This window comes from Chaetura pelagica, unplaced genomic scaffold (genome assembly GCF_000747805.2).
Source record: "Chaetura pelagica isolate M959 unplaced genomic scaffold, ChaPel_1.0 scaffold405, whole genome shotgun sequence".
Taxonomy (NCBI): domain Eukaryota; kingdom Metazoa; phylum Chordata; class Aves; order Apodiformes; family Apodidae; genus Chaetura; species Chaetura pelagica.
In genome coordinates this window covers 3,037,026-3,047,664 of record NW_009953489.1, presented here as the reverse complement: position 1 = coordinate 3,047,664, position 10,639 = coordinate 3,037,026, and the positions used below count along the sequence as shown (strand labels likewise).

At 44.5% G+C, this 10,639-nt stretch overlaps 1 protein-coding gene across 1 annotated transcript in view; it reads left to right on the top strand.

Moving 5' to 3' along the window:
- The first annotated feature begins 1,203 nt into the window (after positions 1 to 1,203).
- SNAPC4 (small nuclear RNA activating complex, polypeptide 4, 190kDa) overlaps positions 1,204 to 10,639 on the top strand; it is a 14,232-nt gene continuing 4,796 nt past the window's right edge. Inside the window, exons 1-13 of the mRNA XM_009998846.1 lie at positions 1,204 to 1,359; positions 1,887 to 2,012; positions 2,582 to 2,660; positions 3,204 to 3,285; positions 4,132 to 4,236; positions 4,829 to 4,901; positions 5,210 to 5,374; positions 5,611 to 5,758; positions 6,716 to 6,822; positions 7,164 to 7,258; positions 7,970 to 8,064; positions 8,676 to 8,761; positions 9,472 to 9,855. Coding sequence (XP_009997148.1) covers positions 1,204 to 1,359; positions 1,887 to 2,012; positions 2,582 to 2,660; positions 3,204 to 3,285; positions 4,132 to 4,236; positions 4,829 to 4,901; positions 5,210 to 5,374; positions 5,611 to 5,758; positions 6,716 to 6,822; positions 7,164 to 7,258; positions 7,970 to 8,064; positions 8,676 to 8,761; positions 9,472 to 9,855 — 1,701 coding nt within the window. The remainder of the gene's footprint in view (positions 1,360 to 1,886; positions 2,013 to 2,581; positions 2,661 to 3,203; positions 3,286 to 4,131; positions 4,237 to 4,828; positions 4,902 to 5,209; positions 5,375 to 5,610; positions 5,759 to 6,715; positions 6,823 to 7,163; positions 7,259 to 7,969; positions 8,065 to 8,675; positions 8,762 to 9,471; positions 9,856 to 10,639) is intronic.

Sequence of the window (10,639 nt, the reverse complement as noted above, 5' to 3'; positions counted from 1 at the left end):
CCTGGGAGCCCTCGGGAGCCTCTGGGAGCCCTCGGGAGCCTCTGGGAGCCCTGGGGAGCCTCTGGGAGCCCTGGGGAGCCCCTGGGAGCCCTCCCGCCTCCCGGTGGGGGCTTCTCCTCAGGGCAGGGGGTACCGAGCCGACTCGTGACATGCAGCACCCAGTAGTGACATCCCTGCCCTTCCCACACCGCCTGAACGGGCAACACAGACTCCACCGTGTGAGACTCCATTTCCCAGCCTCCTGTGCTTCTCGGGCTGTCACTGTTGCTTCATCCACGTGTGCTTTGCTCAGGCGAGGTTGGACAGTGTATGTCATAAGTCTGTAGCCACACTGGAAAACAATCTTGCTGAGGAGTGTGACAGGGCTGTGAGGTGCCTGCAAAGTTTATGGGTTTTATTGAGTTGGAATGCACACTTGGCTGCATGTTCTGGAGTCTTTAATTTACCATGATGTGTGGGACCAACGTGCAGCTTGATTGTTACTGTAGTTATAAGGAGATGTCCTTTTTTCCTACTCCAAACAAAACACATGTGGGTTATAGCTAAACATCATTTTTACTTGACAATATTGTCAGTAGCCAAATAACAGTCATGTCTGAGGTGCTGTGTGGTGCTTCATTCAGGCTGCTTTAATTTAAAAGTCATTGTTTTGGAAGCTTTCCTTTTTTATCTGACCATTTTTGTTGTCTGACAGATGATGGTGAAGATGATGATGATGATGACTCAGATTCTCCTCCTGACACCACTTGCTCTTTAAGCACATTTTTCCACCTGCCTGTTGAAGGGAGCAGGAGAAAGGGGAATTTCACTTTGTTCTGGGGGCATGCAGGCATCTGGCTTGACTCCTGAGCTTGGGAAGGATTAATAGTAGACCTGGAGGTTTAATTATTCCTACCCCAGTGTAAAGTCCTGCTGTTTTGTAGTGGACTTGAATTTGGCAGTTGGTGGCACAAGACCTGGCATTGGCAAGGGTTGGAGTCAGACTTTGGTTCAGGCAGCAGGTGGAATAAAGGAACAGGGCTGGGAGCTGCCTCTGGAACAGCACAACACACAGTTCTGTGCCTCCAGGTCTTTTGAGAACCCATTTTGTAAGATAACAGAAGTGTTAAATTACAAATCCAGTTATGTTACCTGCTTCTAAAGCAAGGTGTTTGTGTCCTTCACTCTCCCTCCCCCCTTCAATGCCTCATTTGCTTCAAGGAAATGGAAGGAGAAGCTGACAGCAGTGATGATGACATGGAGAGCAATCTGCCTCTGGATCCTGAAACGTGTTTGCAGATGAACTATGTGTACCAGGAAGTTATCCAGGAAAAGCTGGAGGAAGTTGAGCTGCTCCTTGCACAAAACAAAGAACAGCAGGTGAGCAAAACAGGAGTAAAATGTTCACTCCTGTGGCTTTCTGGGTTGCCATTTGCCATCTCCTCCTGCCCACCAAGTCCAGTAGAACTTTCCAGGATGTTCCTGTTCCATGGCAGGTGCCAGTGGGATCAGCTGCTGCAGTCACAGGCCCTTGCTCCAGCACAGAGCTCAGCCTGCTTGGCAAGGAACCAGCTTCATTTTCTTCCTGGCACTTCAGTGTCACTGACTGGCCTTTCAAAGGGCTGATTTGACTGATGTTTCCATCCTTGCTTATCAGCAAAAATGCCACCACCAGGATATTTTATATTTTAGCATCTTGTAGCAAGTCAGTGTATTTTTTTTTAATAGTCTGCAGTGTTCTGTACAGACTTGTGAAGTTCCAAATCCTGTCTTTAATACATGCACTGTTTTACAGTCTGGTGCTGCAGATTTGAGCCCTGCCTGGGATGTTTGTGATGGTTCATCCCTGCTCTGTGAAATTAGGAATATGAAGCAGACACTGATACTGTTTAATTCTTGTATTGCAGAAGGAAATCATGGGCGACCTCAGTGGTCCAAAAGCAGGAAAAGCAGGAGGTGGTAGAAATCTACCAGCAAATAGATTTTTGGGTCACTTCATGAAGCCATACTTTAAGGATAAAACAACAGGAATTGTAAGTAAATACAGCTTGGTTGCATCATGCCACGTGTTTCAGGGAGAGATTGAAACTGTAACTGTGCTAAACCCCTGCTGAGGTTTCAGCTTTGGGGCTATGAGGGTCACTCCTCAGTTTCAAACCTTTTTTTTTTTTCCTCACTTCCTTACTCAGCCTCTTTTGGCAATGTTTGTTCAACCCTTGTCTGGCTGTGACACCTGGAAGTGAGCTCTGAGGAGCAGCATTTCAGCACTTGAACCTTTTTGTTTTCAACTTCACTTTGATGTGTTTCTTCGCAATCCAATTCTGTGCTGTTGTTTCAAGTACTTGTTGAAATCTCATTGTCTTTGAAACTTGCCTTTTCTGAGGCAAATGTCTGTGTAACCATGGACCAATGTGCTTGATTGAAGTGTCCTTTTGCTTTTGTTTTGTCTTCTGCTGGATCTGAGCTAAGGAGGGTAACTTGGCAGTTTGAATGTGACAGTGGGCACAGGTTGGAGTTGCCAGTCTCTTTTGTAGCAGTTCATGAGAAAAAAAAAGCATTTTTTTCTGTGCATCTGACTCCCAATGTATCTAATCTTCATCAGGGCCCTCCTTCCAATGAAGATGCCAAGGAAAAGGCAGCTCAGGGCATAAAATCCTTTGAACAACTGATTTCAACAAAATGTAAGAAACTCTTTGTGCTCTTCAGTGTTCTGTAAGAGCTGTAACCAGTGTCTGCATTCATATTGTTAGTTCCCCCCATCATTTGCAGTTAAAACATCAACACTTCTGATATTTCATACTTGCCTCTACCATAAAAAATGTAGTTACAAATGAATGGGCTGCTCTGTAAATCATTTCATGGGGCTGTTAATGACTTGCTGCTTTCATTTGTGTTTGTTTTGATGCATCATGTAGCAGCTCCTGTGAGCAATTCAAAACCAAATGAGATTGTGCAAGGGTGGTGCTGAGGTGGGAGAAACTCATGGGACACTTTCAGCTCCAGGTAGTTAGAAATATCTGGGTGATTTCTTGAGATCTCAGGATTAACAGTGAGAGCAGCTTGTCCAGCTCGGACAGGACGTGAGTCACTTTGGTGGATACAAACTTGTGTAGCTAATGAAGGGGGACTGTTATTGAACTGGGGGTACTTCAGCAGTGGATCTGTGTTTCTGGGCAGTGGTTTTGCAGCAGTGCCTGACTGCTCCGTTACCTTGTCTTGTCCAGGGAAAAGCAGAGAGAAGACGTTGCTGCAGAAGGCCGTGGTGAGCGACCGCCTGCAGCGCCTCTTGCAGCCCAAGCTGCTCAAGTGAGTGAGGGGTAGGAAACTGCTGCCTCCTGTTGGGGACAGGACAGATAAGGGAAGGGGGGGGTGTATGTGGAGATTCCATCTTCCTTCTGCAAGTTCTTGTGCTGTTTGCTTTTTGGTGGCAAAACACAGCAGAGACGCTTTGACTGTCACTGCTGGAACACTCCTGGAAGAGCCACTCTGGTCCGTCAAGTCCCCTCTCCTGTGGGCAGCAGTGCAGAGGATGACAGTGTTGTGGGCAGCAGCATCTTTCATTCTTTGTGACATCTGTAATATCTGTGTGTGCAGGGGGTACCAAAGGGTTGTGGACCACAAAGCTCTGACCATAAGCCAAAGGTCACAGCATTCTGGTTGTGTTGTGGACACTTGGTGGTTGTTTGTGGGTATCTGATATGTGGAGAGGTGTTGGTTTGTATTGTGGTGTTTCAGAGCCATCTATTTCCTCCCATTGACCCAGTGGTATAACTGAAAATAGTCAACAGGGTTTGAAGCTGAAATTGTTATGTAGCAAGTCATAATGGTGTGTCCAGTGAGAGGTTTTTGTGTCTAGAGCTGCTACAGTCTTCCTTGCCTTTGCAGCCCCCTTGGGTTCTCACTGTAAATACCAAAATGATTACTCTGAGACCTCTTCTGGGTCAGTGATTTTTCATTGAAGGGGCAAGAATAGAACGATGGGAAATGCCATGTGGGAAAATCTAGAACAGCAACAGTTCTGTGCAGTGTGAGAATAAACTTGAAGGAAAGAATGATGCTGATGGGGAAACCATCTCTGCCATCTGTCTTCTCATGCCATTGCCCTTATTCCCATCTAGTCACACTAAGTAATGATAAAAATGTCTTCAACAGGATGAGTTACTGGAATCAGAAACTGGAAAAAGTCAAGACTGAAATGGAGAAACAGATCCTGGAAAAGCAAATCAAAGAATTGGAGCAAGAAATTGAGGCAATTAAGTGAGAAGTGGTCTTTCTCTATTACTAGTGAAAATGAAGACTGTTCTTGGAGTTTACCTCTTACAGTTCCCTCCTTCCTCAAGTACTTCTGGGTGTGACATTTGGAGAAATCTTTATTAGTGTTGGCTTGCAAAGAAATAAGTGCTGCTCAAACTCTGCAGAGCTCTCATTTCCACAGTTCCTTACTAAGAATCACATTTTGGGTCTTGATACACAAATATAGTATCTATACCATACAAAGGTGCTGCTTTAAATAGTCCTTGATTTAGCAACAAAGAAGCAGAGAGAGTTTTTGTCCTTCTGAGCTTTTCCTTACTAACATGTCTAGAGCAATGTGTTTTGGTTTTGCATTAATAGTTTTTCCTGCTAAACCAACATCATCTGGTAGGAGGTTCTTGTTCAAGAAGATAAATTGTTTTGGTCAAAGTTTCTGTGCTAAAGATCCTGATGCTTTAAGGAGTAAGTGTTGACTTCTTGTGGAAGTCAGTAACAGCTGGGAGGAATAAGATGAAGCAAGATCAGGAAGAGAAGGTGACTGTTCAAGTAGCCATTTAATGTGGTCCTTTCTTTCTCTTTGTACCTTCTGCTTTAGCCAACTCCCAGAAAGTGACTTGTTGGGAAACAGATTTGATGAGCATGACTGGGAGAAAATTTCCAACATCCATGTAAGTTGGGAGATCACCAGTTTTATTGGTTATCTGTGTCCCTTCTCTTGAGAATTACCTGATCTGCTCTGGTTTGCATCCACTGTTGCCATCATGCATTTCTTGAAGTTGACTGTTACATACTCTCAACTTGAGAAGCACAGAAATACAGATAATTTGATGTCATTGGTTAAATTGGATGATTTATTTCTGAAAAACTTATCAATAAGACATACCTGGAACGCAACATTTCTTGTGTCAGTGTCTCTGTGTTTTCAAGAGTTCAGTCCCAGCTACAAGACAAAACAGATTTTTGATGTTTCCTTCAGTTTGATGGACAACGCAGTTCCGAAGAACTGAAGAAGTTTTGGGAAAACTGGGAGCATCCAAGCATCAACAAAAAGGAATGGACTGAGGAGGAGATAGAGAGGCTCAAGAAGATAGCTGCTGACCATGGTTATCTGGACTGGCAGGCTATAGCCCAGGAGCTGGGGGTAAGGTCTTCTGAGCTCAGAAACAATGGGGGACAAGTCAGTTAATTCTGGCTGAACTGTTCATCATGGTGATTTTTCAAAAAATAACATGAATGTTAAACCATTGCTAATTAGTGCTTTTCTGAGAAGCATCCAAGAACAGTACCAAAAGAATTTGGTACTTTAGCCTTACCTTCTTGTTTTTTATTCTCATAAATATCCAGTTACCTGAGTAGCTCTGTTTTCATTGTTTTAAGACAAACAGGACACCTTTCCAGTGCTTGCAGAAGTATCAAATCTACAACAAGGATCTGAAAAGGAAAGAATGGACCAAAGATGAAGACCAGATGCTTTTAGAGCTTGTTCAAGAGATGAGAGTAGGAAGTCACATCCCATACAAGAAAAGTAAGTGACCTACAAGTGAAAATGTCTTCCATTTACCCATCGTGGTTGAGTTTTTTCACTCTCCCAGGCTTGCTTCTGCATTCTGGAACACCCAATCTGCTCCAGTTTAAGGAACTAATGAAGTTTTATTTTCTATGAATGTTTTCACTTCAGGAAGGTCACAGTTCTGTGTTTTCACCTTTCTATCCTGTGACCTAGACAGGGTACAGCAATGCTGTGGCTCATCTGAAACTGCAGCTGTACCTGTTTACAGAAACCTCCTGTTGACAAGCTGAATGAAAGAGGATGGTTGAGTTTTCCTTGGTGAGAGCAGTGACACCTGCCTGTCCTGTACCTACCTGGGAGCTTCATTATATCAGCAAGAGCTCAGTGTCTCTTGAAACGTTTATCCATCTCTGAAATTTGGTTGAAACTGGCTGAGAAATTTGAACAAAGTACTGGTGGTGGTGTGGGCTATGGTTTTGTTAGTTAAATCATCAGGGTTCTTCCTGAGAAAGCCAGTATTGATTCATGTCCTGCTGTTCTGGCAGTTTTCAGTGCTGTGCCCAGGAGCCTTCCCCAGGGGGTCAGTTACTGCTGGATCTGTTCCTCAGAAGTGTGGGAGTGTATGGCTAGTGAGGAGTAGAGTTGAGAATAGTAACCAAGTATCTGGGATCTAAACCCAAGCCTGTAACGCCTGGTGTCAGATATGTACTGGAGCTGAAACCTTGCCTAGTTCTCTGTTGTTTTAAGATGGATTGTTAGGTCCTCACGTGTCTCATGTGGATTATGCCATGATAAAGAGAAACACTTTGTGCTGTGCTCTTCCAGTTGCTGTTGTGTACCATCATTCTAAGTATTTAGGCTGAGATTAAAGTGCTGCTTATGCTGCTCCACTCTTTGAAAATGCAGCGATCACAAAGTAGAGGAAGAAACACTGTTTTCACCAGGCTCTAAAATACACCTTTGCATTTTTAGTTGCTTATTACATGGAAGGAAGAGATTCTGCTCAGCTGATTTACCGATGGACAAAGAGCGTGGACCCCAGTTTGAGGAAAGGACCCTGGACACCAGAGGAAGATGCTGTAAGCTGTTCTCTGATGCCTAGAGCTGCAGGGTGCCCTAAAAAAGTGGGAAGGCTGTGGGGTTGCCTGGCTGTGGGGTTGCCTGGCTGTGGGATTGCCTGGCTGTGGGGTTGCCTGGCTGTGGGGTTGCCTGGCTGAGTGCTGTGGGCTTTGTCATGGGCACACAGGAATGTGAAATGTACCAGGATGGGCCGTTTACAAGTCAGGAGGGCTTAGAAGCTCATAAAAATTACGTTCAGAAGTTTACAGCATAGTGGGAATTAATACAACTGCTTGTGCCTCGGGCCTGTGAGGATTATTCCTGATGAGGACTGACCTCCTGCTTGGTTTGCTGAGCACAGATGCTGCTGGCTGCTGTGGGGAAGTACGGAGAGCGCGACTGGTACAAAATCCGGACAGAGGTGCCCGGGAGGAGTGATGCTCAGTGCAGGGACAGGTCAGTACACACTGCATGGAGCAACTGCTTCCAAGTGTATTACACACAGCCAAGATACAGCTTGTTTTACGTGTATAATAGGGGTTGGAGGGGACCTTAACCCACTGTCACTTAAGGGGCTGTTTTGTAGAACAAACTATGGTCTAAATACGGTCTCTAACACTGTCTCCACATAACCCTGCATTTGTAGTCCCAGCAGTCAGGAATTTGAAATTGAGTTTAACAGAGAGAACAAGGCATTGTTGCCTGTGGTGTGTGCTACTCCCTCAGTTGTAGTTGCCTGTGGGTTAGCAGAAGTTGGGAAGGATGTTCAAAATAAAGCAAAGGGGTCATTAAATAATGCACACAGGGAGGGAAGGCTGTCATCTGGGCATTGTGTGGGTATCTGTAGTCAGTGACTTCCTGTAGCTGAACACCAGTAATGAGATGCTGAGCAGTTTTCAGCCTTGGATCCAACTTCAGGAGGCTCAGAGTAGTTTGTCCTAATTTCAGTGACCCGTCTTACAGCTGCTTGTTATAATTCTTAATCATGTGGCCTGGTATTTTTGAGAACAAAGAGATCGTAGCTGTGCTAGGGGAGGAGGGGTATGACCCCTTACAAAAAGATCTGATAAGGAATCCTGGTTTTGCTCTGCCTTGAACTGTGCAGTGATGGCTAGAACTGTACAAACAGGATTGGGGGATTCTAACTTTCATGTTTTCATTTTGAAGGTACTTAAAAGCATTGCACTGTGATGTAAAGAAAGGCAAGTGGAGTTTAGAGGAAGAGGAGCAGCTGATTGATCTGGTTCAAAAGCATGGCCTGGGTAAGTGTTTCTGTGGCTTAACTTTAGAAGTTTAGAGAAGTATTATGGAAGGATGTATCATTTAAGTTTTCTCTTATTTTAAGCTCTGCAGCTGATACCAGCAGGCTCTGCTTCGTGCTGATGATTTCAACCTTCCTTATATTGTGTGTTTCTGGAAATTACTGAGGGATCGTGTAGTGAAGAGCTGTATAGCTGTGTTAGCCAGGTAGTGAAGAGCTGTATAGCTGTGTTAGCCAGGTGTCAAAGCTATGACACTTCAGAGGGGTGAGTTCCCTCTGTAAGACAACTTCCCTTAACAAATGGAAGCTTTTCAGCATTCAGTTTCAGCTTCCTTCTAAGTGCTCTGTTACTGCTGCAAGGGAGTGTGTAGTTCTACTGGGCTATTTGTTATTGATCCATTTTCTAGTAGTTTCCAACTTAGTTGAGTGCATAATAGTGCCAAGTCTGACTGAAGAGCACAAATGGGTATTGAGGTTTTGAGATCTATTAATTTAGTAACTGAGTCTCTTATAGCAGGAAATGTATAATATGTGTATCATACTCTGCACTGAAAAGGCCTGTTGCTCAGTTTGTTGCATTAATAGGTGTGTTCTGCTCTGCATCCTCTGTAGGTCACTGGAGTAAAATAGCTTCTGAACTGCCCCATCGGACTGACTCCCAGTGTCTGAGCAAGTGGCAGCTGATGATTGGGGCTAAGGTATTGTACAAACCCCTGCTGTGTCACAGTCCCATCTCTTGAACTAAAATTCTCTAAACTAAAAGTGAAATCCTGTGAAATAATGCAGAAGTTGACAGGGATTTCACACAATCAAGGTTGTGAACAGATGTTCATAGTCTTATTTTGTTGAGGTGTTGAAGCAGGCTTTGTTCTGAAGGTCTGAAGATAATTTCCTATATATTTGTGTATTATCCAGAATTTCTTCACTGCCTTGAAAACTTAAGTACATCCCATCCTTACAGGCACTTCACGTGTACCTCGTGCATTGCCAGTTTTGGTACCAGGCACTCCAGAAATTCTGGCTGCTAAGACCATATTAAGGACTGTCTTGTTTTCATTGGAAAAGCACCTGTCCCAGGGAAGGATTCCTGGAAACCCAAATGTGTTGATGTGGGGCACTGGACTTAATTTGTTCTTCCACGTGCACCATGTTCTTAACACAAATTTGTCTCTATCTGTAGTTTTTTCTTTGCATAGGAGAATGTAAACCAATAAAAACCTGTGACCAAAGGCAACTGTCAGTTGTGCTGGATTTAGTTAATCTGAGCAGAAGCAAAGCAGAACTATCCTTTTGGAAGGCACACCTTACTGATAGGATATACCCCAGAAAACTTCTCCACTCACTGATCTGAGAGATTTGCAAGGCAGGTGAACACTGGCTAAAACCTATCTGTGCTTGTTTTTGACAGAAGAAGGGATCCAAACGCCAACACGTGCAGGAGAGTTCCAGCTCTGAAGAGAGCAGCAGTGAAGACATTGAGCTGGACTTAGCAGACAGTTCAGAGGAGGAGACAACCACCAAGGAGGAGGTTGAATTTCCCAGCATTGACTTGTGGATACCCACACAGAGTCCACAGGAGTCAAACAAAGGAATATACCAGACTCCATCCCTCTTCTCTCCTGGGAGCTCTGATGTGAGGACCACGAGCAGTGACATGCCAAGGGCAGGGTGTGATGGAAACAAAGACAGAGCTGCTGTTAAGACCACGGAGTTGAACACTGTCCTGAGAGGCCTGGCACGTCCCCATTCAACAGACATCACTGTGAGGAACCCAACAGAAGTCCTGAACAAGGTGAATCCTGGGGTTCTCAGTCTGCTCTTGATGGGATTGGAGCTTAGCTGGAAGCAACCAGCAAGTGCAGTTGCTGCAGTAAATGTGATGAGTAGATGCAAAATCTTTTTGGCTCCTCAGCTGTTTGTGTTCTCGCTGTGCCGTTGGGGGGTGCTGTTGGAAGCTGAGCTGTGGGATTACACAGCAATGTCTAGCACTGCCTCCCCAGACATTACCTGGAAAATAGCTTTGTACTTTCCTGCTCATAGTGTCACAGAAACAAAACAGTGAATTGTCTCTGTCCTGCTGACTAGAGCTTATAGGCTTAAAGTTTGGAACAATTAAATTAGTTTTATACAACTGAAGATATTAGGAAGAAATTCTTTAATGTGAGGGTGGTAAGACTCTGGAACAGTTTGCCCAGGGAAATTGTGGCTGCCCAATCCCTGGAGGTGTTGAAGGGCAGGTTGGATGGGGCTTGGAGCAACCTGATGTAGTGGGAGGTGTCCCTGCCCAAGCAGGGAGTTGGGACTGGATGATCTTTAAGGTCCCTTCCAACTGAAACCATTCTGTGATTCTAACTGTGTTCTGTCAAGATACCTGTTAAAATCCTGATGAGGCTAAGCCAAAAAATACAGAGAATCATCCATTGAATTCTGCCCCTCAGTGTGCATGTTTGTAGAACTTCACACAAAGGCTTTTACAAAGTAGAGATTTGGTTTTGTGATAATGCACAAGGGCTGAGAGGGAAGGTATCTGCACTTCAGGGCTGATTTCATTTAGTAAGATGCTTCCAACAGCAGGA